Source organism: Babylonia areolata, chromosome 19, assembly GCF_041734735.1.
Source record: "Babylonia areolata isolate BAREFJ2019XMU chromosome 19, ASM4173473v1, whole genome shotgun sequence".
Lineage (NCBI taxonomy): Eukaryota > Metazoa > Mollusca > Gastropoda > Neogastropoda > Buccinidae > Babylonia > Babylonia areolata.
Window position 1 is genome coordinate 45309722 of NC_134894.1, and position 13710 is coordinate 45323431.

General features: G+C 42.0%; 1 protein-coding gene across 1 annotated transcript in view; it reads left to right on the forward strand.

Annotated features, from left to right (window-relative positions):
• Positions 1–782, forward strand: part of LOC143294331 (uncharacterized) — a 24818-nt gene extending 24036 nt beyond the window's left edge. The window contains exon 7 of the mRNA XM_076605782.1: positions 561–782. Within this exon, the coding sequence (XP_076461897.1) occupies positions 561–760 (200 nt within the window). The 3' untranslated portion in view covers positions 761–782. The remainder of the gene's footprint in view (positions 1–560) is intronic.
• Positions 783–13710: the final 12928 nt, after the last annotated feature.

The window sequence follows — 13710 nt, forward strand, 5'->3', positions numbered from 1 at the left end:
GACCACCAGTGACCATTATCGCCCCTAGGGTAAGAGGGGTGGGGGAGGGGGCGGTGAGAGATGGAGGAATGGAGTGGAGTGTGATGGGAGGGAAGGAGGAAGGGGTGGGCATGAGGATGGAGGGAGAAGTGTTTGGATGGATGTGGTTAGAGAGAGAGGGGTGGTTGGGTGGATGGATGTGGAGAGAGAGAAAGAGACTGAGACAGAGAGACAGAGAGATGGGGGGAGGGTTGCATGGATGAATTTAGTGAGGGAGAGAGGGGTGGCGGAGACAGAGAGAGAGAGAGAGAGAGAGAGAGAGAGAGAGAGAGAGAGAGAGAGATGTGGATAGAGGGAGGAAAGGAAGGGTGTGTAGACGGAATAGTGGGATGGACTGGAAGACGAATGGAACATGTCTGGAGAGGAGGAGGGAGCGACGCACGATGGACGAATGAAAACCACAGCAACAACAACAACAAACGAAACAAAACAAAAACAAGAAAAAAAAGTGCAGACCTCACTGAAAGACTCACCCACCATATGTGTCCTTTTTTTCTCTCTTCTTCTGTTTTTCCTTTAAGCCCAAGGACTGTGCAAAGAGAGCCTGGTCCCCATGACCTTCCTGCGTCGCGTGCCTGACCGCTGCATGAAGATCCAGCTGACCAGCGGTCAGTCGCTGCTGACGGACGACTGGCAGGTGTACCAGGGCATGGTGCGAACTGGCTGCCAGTGCTTGGTGGACAAGAGGTCGCCCCTCGCGGCCTCCCTCGTCCACTCTTGAGCTATATGGTATAGAAGGGGAGATGGGCGGAGGGGGGCTTGGGGGGAGGGGTGGGGGGGTGGGTTGGGGCAGTAGGTTCGAATCACGAGAATTGTTGCTTGTTTGTGTTGTGTGTTTTGAGGGGTGGAATTTTTTTTTTCCTTTTGTGTCTGATGTGTTCTGAAGGCAGAGAAATGGGAATAAGGTCGTAAGGGATTTGGGGGTGGCTGGGGGTGGGGGAGCTCCCTTGGGGTAACTGGTGTGTATGAATGAATACATAAATGAATTATAATGTATGTATGTATGTACCGTTTAACGTCATCCGCAACATCAAGCCAACAGGTTCAACTGCGCCAGCAGCACAAACAGCAACAACAAAAATGATTATTCTCCTTGTTTTCATTCTTCTCTTATATATATACTTATATATATATATATATATATATATATATATATATATATATATATATATATATATATATAATTATGCTTCGTGTTTTTCTTGTTCTTCTTGTTCTTTTCTTCTTATTATTCGTGTTCCATTGTTCGTCTTGTTATTGTTTTTGCTCTTCTTGTTCTTCTTACTGTTCTTGTTCTTGTTCTATCATCACTATTACTATTATTACTATTAGCATTATTAGCATTCTCATTAGTATTTTTTTATGGCCACCATTATTGTCAACATGATTATCATTACTACTTTTATTGTTGTCATTGTTATCGGAACGTGTTTGACCGTGGGTTTTTGTTGTTGTTGTTGATGTTGGTTTTTTGTTTTGTTTTTTTTTTTGTTTTTGTTTTTTGTTTTTACCACGCCATAGTCCGTTTTCAATTATAAACGTGCCGGAAGTGTTTGTGTTTCTGTATTCCACTAGGCGCTGACATGGATCAGGGACTCCAGTCCCTTTACGTGCCTATTTTGATTTGCTTGTGTCATCCTCACGAAGCGGATTATAAGGAACGAGGAGGAGAGAAGGAGGAATTTGTTGTTCATTGTCCCCTCACACATATCGGTGACTGAAGACAATCAAGGAAAGAGCTGGTCTGCACATTCTTTCTTTATTTTCCACTTTTTATTATCATTATTATTATTATTATTATTATTTATTCTTTTCGTTTTTCTTTTCGAAGGGGGAAGGCGGGGTGAGGTAGAGAAGAAAGAAGGTGGGCGTTGTGGAATGGGGGGGTGGGGGGGGGGGGGCGGGGCAGGGGGGGGGGGGGTTAGAGGATAGGAAGGGAACGGGGAAGCGTCATAAGAGTGTGAGAAAAGGTAGGCGAATGATGACTGAAGTTGATACCACGTTTATTCATGGGTTGTTTTGCGTTTGTTGTTGTTTTCATTGTTGGGGAAGGTCGGGCTTTTTTTGCGTATGTATGTATGTACGTATGTTTATTTATTCTTGTTTCAATTAAAAAAAAAAAAGTGTTTAAAAAAATCAGTCATCTTGAAACGCGGGTGGGTGTTTTGGAATTGGCGTTGGAATTGGTGTTATAGACGCTGTGTGAGAGGATGAATGATGGCAATAGGAGAGGGAGGCGGGGGATGGGGGTGTGGGGGCGGGGGGTCGGGGGGGGGGGGGGGAGGAATCAGCTAGCGAGAGATATTGATTCGGTGCCGCGTGGGAGCCTGCAATCACTTCACACGACGTGATCCGTACGACAGCATTGTCCATGGTCCCCTGGTGGTGGAAATAAAAAAAATAAAAAAAAGTAAATAAAATGAATAGATAAATAAATGAATAAATAATGATAAAATGAATATATAAACAAACGAATGAATAAATCTAATTTTTTTTTAATAAAAAAAGAACAAGTGAATAAATAAACATGATACTTAAACAAAGGATTCGATTAACAATGATACTAAAGGGAATGAAGAAAAAAAAGTGGGTACTAATACAAACAACAACAACAGCAACAACAACAACAGTAACAAAAACACAACAACAACAACAGCAACAAGAACAACGGTTCAGTTCAGTTACTCAAGGAGATGTCTCGGCGTTCGGATAAATCCATATGCACAACAACAACAACAGTTACTACCACAACAACTACTGCAACAACTACCACAACTACAAAAACAAAAAAGAATGAATGAAAGAAATTCAGAGTGACGAAACCTGATGCCAAATCATTCTTCTTCGTTCGTGGGCTGCAACTCCCACGTTCATACGTACGTACACGAGTGGGCTTTTACGTGCATGACCGTGCCACCATATATGCAGCCATACTCCGTTTTCGGATGTGACGACAATTCAGTCTGTTTCCTTTATGGCAAGGAACGAGGTTCAGGAGAATGACAACGCTGCTACGTTATCTTCCATTGTATTCTGGTTTCACGTGATAAATCCTGGTTTTCTTCGCTTTCTTTCAGACTTCAGGCCTATCCAGACATTAACCACGCTCCAGTGATACAGGCACATGCCACGACGCTCCTTAACTCTCTCCATACGAACGGCGAAAGAGAAGACGTTAACAGCGTTTAACCCAATTACCACCATCAAAATATTGCAAGTGGAAGGCTCTCTTAAGACATATCCGAAGGTGACAGAATGGTTAAGACACTTACTCATCTGCCAATACAGAGTCCGTGAGGGTCTGGGTTCGAATCCCGAATCCCGCTCTCGCCCCTTCTCCCTAGTTTGACTGGAAAATCGAACTGCGTCTAGACATTCGGTTGAGACGATAAACCGAGGTCCCGTGTGCAGCACGCACTTGGCGCACTGAAAAAGAACCCCTGGCAACGAGAGTGTTTTTTTTGTCCTCTGGCAAAATTCTATAGAAGAAATCCAATATATATATATATATATATATATATATATATATATATGCATGCACTCAAGGCCTGACTAAGCGCGATGAGTTATGCTGCTGGTCAGACGGATGTGGTGTAGCGTATATGGATTTGTCCGAACGCAGTGACGCCTCCTTGAGAAACTGAAACTGAAACTGAACCATCCGAAGACTGCGTGAGTCTCGATTGTGATGTCCCAGTTTTCCGATTAAATTTTGAGCCCATGATACACACAGTTCCAGTTGACACTGGTTGTCCAAGGGTCGTCTTCTCAGAATGACACGCCTTTGATGGGGGACTGATTCGAACCAGTCGTCGTTTTGCGATGTTAACCACTTCGCCACGGTGGCTGGTAGGTTTTGAACCGAAAATGAAAAGATATAACTCGTTTCAAATAATGAAAAGTGTTCACTGAAAATTTATACTTGACTGGCATGGTCTGAGATGATTTGGTTATGATGACAATGTTATTTCATTCCACGATATTAGAGAACCACTGTTTGGGGGAATCCTTGGCAAAAGTGTAGACCAACGCCTTAAGAAGTTAACTGTTTCAGAAATTATGACATGAAATGCAAACTGGTTGAGTGTTCCATTCATTGCAGTAAACATTTGTTTTTGAATCAACAACAACAACAACAACAAAAGAATTGTTTCATTGCAACAAGAGAAACAGTAGACAGAAAATTCAAAGCTTCTAATCTTGCAAATAATCCGGATGTGGGTGCAAAAAATAAATAATAAAAATAAAACTTCTTGGGAAACATCTTTGCACTTGTTACCACGATTGCGATTGTTTGTGTGGGGTTTTTTTTTGTTCTTTGAAAGAGGTGGTGTGTGTGTGTGTGTGTGTGTGTGTGTGTGTGTGTGTGTGTGTGTGTTGGCTATTGTGCAGATATTTGATTGTTTCTTGTTGTCTCTGTCTGTGTGGGTGAATGGGCAAGTGGGTGGATGGTGCTTGAACATGGAACGATAGCATGGAAAATGTTACAGTTCGAAACCAGACACAACAAACATCGTTCTAAATTCACATTCCTCCAATACATAATCATCTGTCTGTCCAGACCTTCAGCATACTGTACTGCTGACCATCAAGGTGATTTCTCACTTTCATATCGAGAAAGATTTGTCGTTGCAGTAGTTGTTGTTGCTGTTTACGGCATTATCAGTTTCAGTTTCTCAAGGAGGCGTCACTTCGTTCGGATAAATCCATACACGCTGCACCACATCTGCTAGGCAGATGCCTGACCAGCAGCATAACCCAACGCGCTTAGTCAGGCCTTGAGTACATGCATATAATCATGTGTACATATCAGAGTGGAGTTCTTCAACAGAATTTTGCCAGAGGACAACACTCTCGTTGCCATGGGTTCTTTTTCAGTGTACCAAATGCGTGCTGTACACGGGACCTTGGTTTATTGTCGTCTAACCGAATGACAAGACGCTCAGTTTGATTTTCCAGTCAAACTTGGGAGAAAGGGCGAGACGGGATCCGAAACCAGACACTCGCGAGCTCTGTGTATTGTGGCAGATTAGAGTATCAACCATTTTGCCACCTTCCTCCGCACTATCAATGTCTAATGCTGCATGCGTGCGTTCTTCCGGAGATAACCGCATTAAAGTCTAAACTGCACATACAAAGCACACGCCGATCCCTCCTCCACACGCTCACAAGCCAACTCCCCTGCCCCTACACCCACACATACACACACGCGCGCGCGCAAAGCGCTCTGCAAGGAAGCCAGGGTCCCGGCTTCAAATCACTTACGGACGTACATTATTGATCTGGGTGCTAGTCTTTCGGATGAGGCGATAATCCGCACTCCCGTTTTTTAGCATGAACTTCGCGCACGTCAAAGAACTCATGGCGACAAGAGATTTGTCCGCCGCTAAGGTTTACAGAAAAACCCACTTCGGTATATTCAATCAAATCATCTGAACCAAACCACGTCACAGAAACTGCTTCAACAAAACCACGTCACACAAACCACTTCAACCAAACCACGTCAGAAACACCACTTCAACCAAACCATGTCAAACAAACCACGTCACACAAACCACTTCAACCAAACCACGTCACACAAATCACTTCAACCAATCCACGTCACACAAATCACTTCAACCAAACCACGTCACACAAACTGCTTCAACCAAACCCCGTCACACAAATCACTTCAACTAAACCGCTTCAACCAAACCACGTCACACAAACCGCTTCAACCAAATCACTTCAACCAAACCACGTCACACAAATCACTTCAACCAAACCACTTCACACAAACCACTTCAACCAAACCACGTCACACAAACCGCTTCAACCAAACCACGTCACACAAACCGCTTCAACCAAACCACGTCACACAAATCACTTCAACCAAACAGTCTCAGCTACAAAACACTTCAAACAAACCATCTCAACCAAACCACGTCACACAAACCGCTTCAACCAAATCACGTCACGCAAACAGCTTCAACAAAACGACGTCACACAAACCGCTTCAACCAAATCACGTCACACCCAAACCGCTTCAACCAAATCACGTCACACCCAAACCGCTTCAACCAAATCACGTCACACAAACCGCTTCAGCCAAATAGTGTCAACTACAAAACACTTCAACCAAATCACCTCAACCAAACCACGTCACACAAACCACTTCAACCAAACCGCTTTAACAAATCTGCGTCACAAAAACCGCCTCATCCAAACTATGTCCCTGAAAATCGCTGCAACCAAACTATGTGGCATAAGCCGCATCCGCCAATAAACCGGGTCAAAAGTGTGATAAATTATATATATGAAAAGAAAATTAGCTACAGTTATTGTCACGTGACTAAACCCAAATATTACTCTTTATAAAGGAAACCAAAAAACAATCGGGCGGTTTGGAAATATTGTACACACACACACACACACACACACACACACACACACACACACACACACACACACACGCGCGCGCGCAGTTTTAATGCAATATAAGAAGTGCATATATATTAAGGAAAAAAATGTTGCATGGTTATGTATGACTTGAAATATTTTGTTTGCTTTTGAACATCATATTTTTATTTGATATTTCTCTGTCTGTCTGTCTGTCTCTCCTCTCTCTCTCTCTCTCTCTCTCTCTCTCTCTCTACTGTGGCACTCCTTGAAATAGTTGACCCAATCAAGCGCGATACCATCTGAGGTCGTTTTGTTTTGTTTTGTTCTGGGACACGTGCGCAACATCATTTGTTCAGCCATGATTTATTAAAAAACAAAAAAGTATAGTGATATCAGCCAGACCAGGTGTAGAATGTCTTCAAACTTGCCTTCCCTATTTGTAAAACAAGCAGACAATCTGAAAGCGAAATTGAGGCACACATACAAAACACCATATCGAATTGCTGTTGGGTTTGGGAGCTGATCTCTTGGGAGAGAGAGAGAGAGAGAGAGAGAGTCGTTCTTTATGTCCGAGCCGAGTGCACCCACTAAGCCCGTGTCTTCCTTCACAGAAATGGCAGAAGGGATCGGGGGGTGGGGGGTGGGGGGGGGATGTGGATTATGTTCGGTTGACGGATCAAACGTATCAACAGGCACATCAAACACACACACACACACACACACACACACACAGGTACATACATAATTCATTGTATTGTACTGTATTGTACTGCACTTCAGTCACGGTAGATTTCTCTGTGTGAAATACTGGCTGCTGTTTCTGGGGATCATGAGTGCGCTGCTAACATCCGGCACCACACTGTTTCTTCTTCTGGTTTTATTCAAACGAAATCATTACAAAGATGAGCCGAAATGGCGTTAAATTGGCGAGCAGACGCAAGACAATTACCGAGACGTCATATCACTGAGTTGCCGCGAAATTTAGGTCAAAAGGAACAAACAGATAGGCCTGGTTTGACATCAGTTTGACATGGTACAGTATATGACACCAAATCAACTGTTTCCTCTATTTCATCCCCACAAGTTTACTTCCTTTAAAAAAAAAAATGAAAACAACAACCTTTCTTCAGGAAGTGGGGGTGGTGGGCAGACCACACTCTGCAGAAGTCTCCCTCAAACAACACCCGGCAGGCCCTCTTGACCAGAACCCACAGGGCAAATGTGGAGTGGGAAGACCAAGGCAGACCACAGACACTAATGATTATGAGATGTTAGTGCCCACAGGCAGACACAGCACTGGAGGTGAAGGCAGCAGGAACGACATGGCACTGCTGCGAAGAGAATCTCCCAGAGATGTGTGCGTTGGACGAATGAATGTTATCGCAGAACTATGTTCCCTCGGGATTCAGAGGTTTGTAAGTTAGTAAGAGATGAGTTTTCTTCTTCTTCTGCGTTCACTCGTATGCACACGAGTGGGCTTTTACGTGTATGACCGTTTTTACCCCGCCATGTAGACAGCCATACTCCGTTTTCGGGGGTGTGCATGCTGGGTATGTTCTTGCTTCCATAACCCACCGAACGCTGACATGGATTACAGGATCTTTAACGTGCGTATTTGATCTTCTGCTTGCATATACACACGAAGGGGGTTCAGGCACTAGCAGGTCTGCACATATGTTGACCTGGGAGATCGTAAAAATCTCCACCCTTTACCCACCAGGCGCCGTCACCGTGATTCGAACCTGGGACCCTCAGATTGACAGTCCAACGCTTTAACCACTCGGCTATTGCGCCTGTCAGAGATGAGTTTTGATTACGCAGAGCGTCTTGACTGTCTGAGGAGGTGGTCTGTTCTGTTGTAAACTTGATTATGGGCTCAGGCGCAAGTTAAGAGTTTAAAAAAAGGAAGGGGGAAAAAAAAAAGAAGAAGAAAAGTTACTGCCAACTGATGGTCAAATCAGAGGTGGTTCCTAGAAGAGAGAGAGAGAGAGAGAGAGAGAGAGAGAGAGAGAGATGCGGGTGTTTTATTCATATAAAGGCCCTTGCCCCTCATGAAAGGGTACAATACAGAAGAAACAAGCACAGTCACTGAAGAAAATTATGAAAATGCAACAAATCTGAAATGTAATGTCTTGTACAAGTATATTGACAAATTCCTTATGACGCTTTCTTTTTCAGATGCTAGATGTAGGCTTTAACGAAATTGATTGGGATATATATGGATAGCAGGTGGGATATATCGTACTCTCAAACTGGTTAAATCAGAACAACATAAAACAAAATGCAGCTCATCTTTATTTCCACTTTTGCGCAACGGACACATTAATCAACTGCTGAATGTTAAAGGATAATAATGCTGAGAGAGAGAGAGAGAGAGAGAGAGAGAGAGAGAGAGAGAGAGAGAGAATTCGTACACACACACACACACACACACACACACACACACACACGCACTCGTGGAAACCTGACGCACAGAGAGGGGTGCAAACAACAGAAAATTCCCGGGTCGCATTTCCTGATGGAGTGACCGAGTAGGTCTTGGAAGAAGGAAGAGACACGGGACAGTTGAAGCCGGACAGCCTCACAACGACATCGATACCAATTTCGTCCTCCATTGTCCGTGTCTGACCAGACCCCCCACTGTCTCTGTCAAGTGTCCTCTGATCCGGAGTCTTGACCTGGCCTCAACCGAGTGGTCAATAAGCTGAATTTCCGTCCGGATTGTTTGAAGTTCGATTCAGACAACGCAACGTGGATGAGAACGACGCAGCACTATGTTTCCTTTTGAACCCCATGTCAGCCCACGATTTCTCACAATCCTACGATTTTCTCTCACTTTGACAGAAATCGTGGGATTGCGAGAAAGTGTAGTCGTTCCCCTGTAAGCCCACGATTTCTCGCAATCCTACGATTTTCTCTCACTTTGACAGAAATCGTGGGATTGCGAGAAAGTGTAGTCGTTCCCCTGTAAGCCCACGTTTTCTCACAATCCTACGATTTTCTCTCATTTTGACAGAAATCGTGGGATTGCGAGAAAGTGTAGTCGTTCCCCTGTAAGCCCACGTTTTCTCACAATCCTACGATTTTCTCTCACTTTGACAGAAATCGTGGGATTGCGAGAAAGTGTAGTCGTTCCCCTGTAAGCCCACGATTTCTCACAATCTTACGATTTTCTCTCACTTTGACAGAAATCGTGGGATTGCGAGAAAGTGTAGTCGTTCCCCTGTAAGCCCACGATTTCTCGCAATCCTACGATTTTCTCTCACTTTGACAGAAATCGTGGGATTGCGAGAAAGTGTAGTCGTTCCCCTGTAAGCCCACGATTTCTCACAATCCTACGATTTTCTCTCACTTTGACAGAAATCGTGGGATTGCGAGAAAGTCTGGGCTCTGTCTTTTACACACACACACGTGTGTGTGTGTGTGTGTGTGTGTGTGTGTGTGTAGTTTAACGTCTATTCAAATCTATTCACATAGCGTGATCAATAATGATAAAAAAAACCCCACTTTTTTAAGCATAAAGGAGTCAGAACCTGATAAAATGAAAGTTGCGAGCGAAAATAAACACACCACATAGATAATTAAAATTTAATAGGTAACCGAAACAAATGTTCAGTGACTGGACTGTGATGCACACTGTGTGCATGTGGCGTGGGTATGTGTGTGCAAGCATGTGTGTTCACAAATGATGAATGTTCACATGCATATTCTCATTCTCTCACATATTACTCGTTTCTCATCACTGCATCAATATTTATTCACACAGATCTCGATTTCCTTGGTTTTTTTTCAGCCTCCATAATTCTGCAATGGCACATTATAATCATGCCAATCCGATTATCACAACCATATACATTGCCCTTTATATAACTAAATGAAAATAATCTCAAAAGAAGCAGCAGTAAGAAAATTAAACATATATCTTGAAAAAAAAAAATCAGTACCATTGTGAAAATGCATGTATGGCAAGTGCAAACTTACAAATCAGCATGTACGGCAAGTGTAAATTTATACATTAAAGTACATTACTTTATATTTTTCTTCTTTTTATTTCATACAACTTCAACTTTAATACATGACAAACTTAAAAGTTCCAAAAACTCCTTTATACACCTTAGACTTTTACAGGTTGATTCATGATGAATCATCAGCACCAGCTAAAACAATGTGGCCACCAAGAAGAAACACACGTTTTCTGGGTACCTGTCTGACGACAGACTAGTTTCTTAGATTTTTACATCAGCTGGCTGAGAACAAAGCGGTATATAATTTTTTTTTTCATATCATGAAAATGGTTCACAAGCAATCAAGTCTCAGCTCATGTCTCTTAAAACGGACTGCCTCTCCAAACACTTACATCACCTGGATGCTATCTTCACAAGTCCTGGCTACATCTTCTGAACAGCAGCATACAATGTCCACATTAGTGAAACAGATCATTTCCGGCATGGTGCAAAGGCAAATGCATGTATATGAATGTGTATTGTGTGTGCGTGTGTTTATGTAAGTTTGTGCCTGCCTATGTGTGCGTATGTGTTAGGGTAGCTGTTACTTACACATGTATGTTAAAATGTATGTATGCAGAGAGAGAGAGAGAGAGAGAGAGAGAGTGTGTGTGTGTGTGTGTGTGTGTAGTCACATTTTGGTGTGTGTATGTAACATAGATATAATGTTTTATGTTAACAAAATCGTTTTTGTAAAGCACCTAGAGCAGATTTCTGGATAGTGTGCTGTATAAGTATCCATTATTATTATTATTATTATTACTATTATTAAGTTCTACACAAGATTTTTTTTTTTTTTTTTTTTTGTAATATGGTCTCCTTGGATTCGTGTTGTTCAAGGACAGATCAATACAAATGGATGTTTGATAGAAATGTACAACAAAGCTCTACACAATAAAAACTAGTAAGAAGAAAAAAGAAATATCTGGAAAAGAAAACTAGGCACAGTTACAGTTGGAATCTGTAAAGGCGTTATTTCTGATCCGGTGGTCAGGGTTCGATCCCCAGTTTCAGCCTGGTGTTGTGTCCTTGAGAAAGGCACTGTACTCCTATTTTCCTCTCTTCCCAGGTGTGTACGGGTACCTGACCTGGATGGGGAAAGTTAAAACGGCCGAAGGAGAGAACTGGGCCCACCTTCCTACACAAATCTCCAGACCAAGTGGATATGTATTCGCTGCCCTGACGACCATACAAGGCTACAGGACCTTAAACCTTTAACATGTCAGTCACATTCAGGCAACATTAACTTCAGATACTGACTATTCTATCCATTTTTTCACCAGAGGATTAAAAATCATAATCTGAAAATAAATAATATATATAAAACACAAAAATAATACACAGCAGACATACAAAATCAAAAACTACCCAGCATACATCTCACATGTCCCCCTCAGTACAAAAAGATTACAAATACCCAACTGTCAAGGTTTTGAAACAGATGGATAAATATTCCAGACTGTTAAGGAAAAAAACGGTGAATGGACCAGCAAGGCAGAAGGGTGAGGTGACAGAAAGAAAAGGCTGAAGAGAGCGATAGAAAATAATTATAATTTCCAGGAGGGGATACTGTTTATACACTATTTCCCCATCGGGTGGGGGTGGGGGTGGGGGGTCCTTTTGGGAGAGGGTTAAGAAAAATACATCATTCATCTTGAACTTGCAAACCTCTGCCATCATACTCGGTAACAAAATACAAAGGTAGCATACAAACTACAGGCAAGTCAGGCAATAGCTTCTGGCATCTCTTTAAAAACAGGCAGATGACTGGCCTGAATAGTTAGCTGCAATGAATGAGGCAGCATGGCAAAAAAAAAGACTGATTTTCATCAACTGAACACCACCAAAGTAACTCAGCAGGGTCTCCTCTGGTGTGTGGCCACCAGACGACCTAAACTTACAAGATCCCTGTGGAGACTGCATCAGATTAACAAGGGTATGGTCATGTAAGGATTCAAATGAGAATATAGTAATGCCATTGAAATGGTGCATGAGATGGAACAGCGAACACAAAAGCGCACCACACTCACAAAAAGGAACCAATGTAAACGCAATAACACTATATAAATGTTTTTTGTATTTGACTTTTGCTTTCCATGTCAAAGATGACATTTTCTTTCTTTTTTTTTGTGGGTCTCAAAATAAGCAGCATGAGAGTAATGCCACTCAGCGAAAACAAAAGCGTACCGCACATAACACACTCGCAAAAAGGGACCAATATAAATGCAATAACACAACAAAAATGTTTCTAATATGTGACTTTTGCTTTCCATGTCAAAGATGACTTCTTCTTTTTTTTTTTTCTTTTTTTTTGTGGGTCTCAAAAAAAGCACTGAGATTAATACCACTGAAACTGCATAAAATAGAAACACATAAACAAACCACACACACAAAAACAAACCACACACACAATCACAAAAAGGGACCAATGTTAACGCAATAACACTACAAAAATGTTTCGAATTTGCTTTTTATGTCAAAGGTGATTTTCTTTTTTCTCTCTCTCTCTTTATTTATTTTAAAATTTTTTTTAAATATGAGTGTGAGCAGCATTTTTATCCCAAGCATTGTACATGTTGAAGAAAACAGTGAATGGCATTGGGAATCCTGTTAACCCATTCAACCCCATGGTGTTTACAGCCTTGGCAGGCTTCCCTGTCATGTTGACGTGGAAAAACACATCCTGTTTATGAATGATGTGAGACAACCGCACAAAGTGTAACCTAAACGTCTGCCGTACTGATGAGGGTGTGTACAATGTACTGGACCAACACAGCACATGAGCTATGTAAATCAAGACAACATGATTCGGTGAGACTAGTTCATAATTATAGGCCTTTTCTTCAACCCAACAGAAACAATTCATATCATAATTTTGTTGATAAATAAAATGATAATGTAATCTTTTTTTTATGAAAATCTCACGTGACATTTTAAACTCATGAACTTCTGGAGGTCATCTTGCAGCTTAAAACATGTCCAGAATCCAACACATTTTGAAAAAAAGATACAATATTCTGACAGTTCTTTGGTATATAACATCCATTCTGCATTTATAAACAAACACACATACACACACACAGCCACGTTTTTTTTTATACAAATCTAGTGGTCTCTGAGACATATTCTTCCACCCTAAAAAACACAGTACCAATGCCATCAAACACATACGAACGCACACATCTGTTGGCCACTGGAGTACATGTATGCTCCCAATCTGAAAACAAACAAAAAAGCAGTATCCAGGCAAAAACAGAGTCACAGACACACATACACAAAGTTTTTT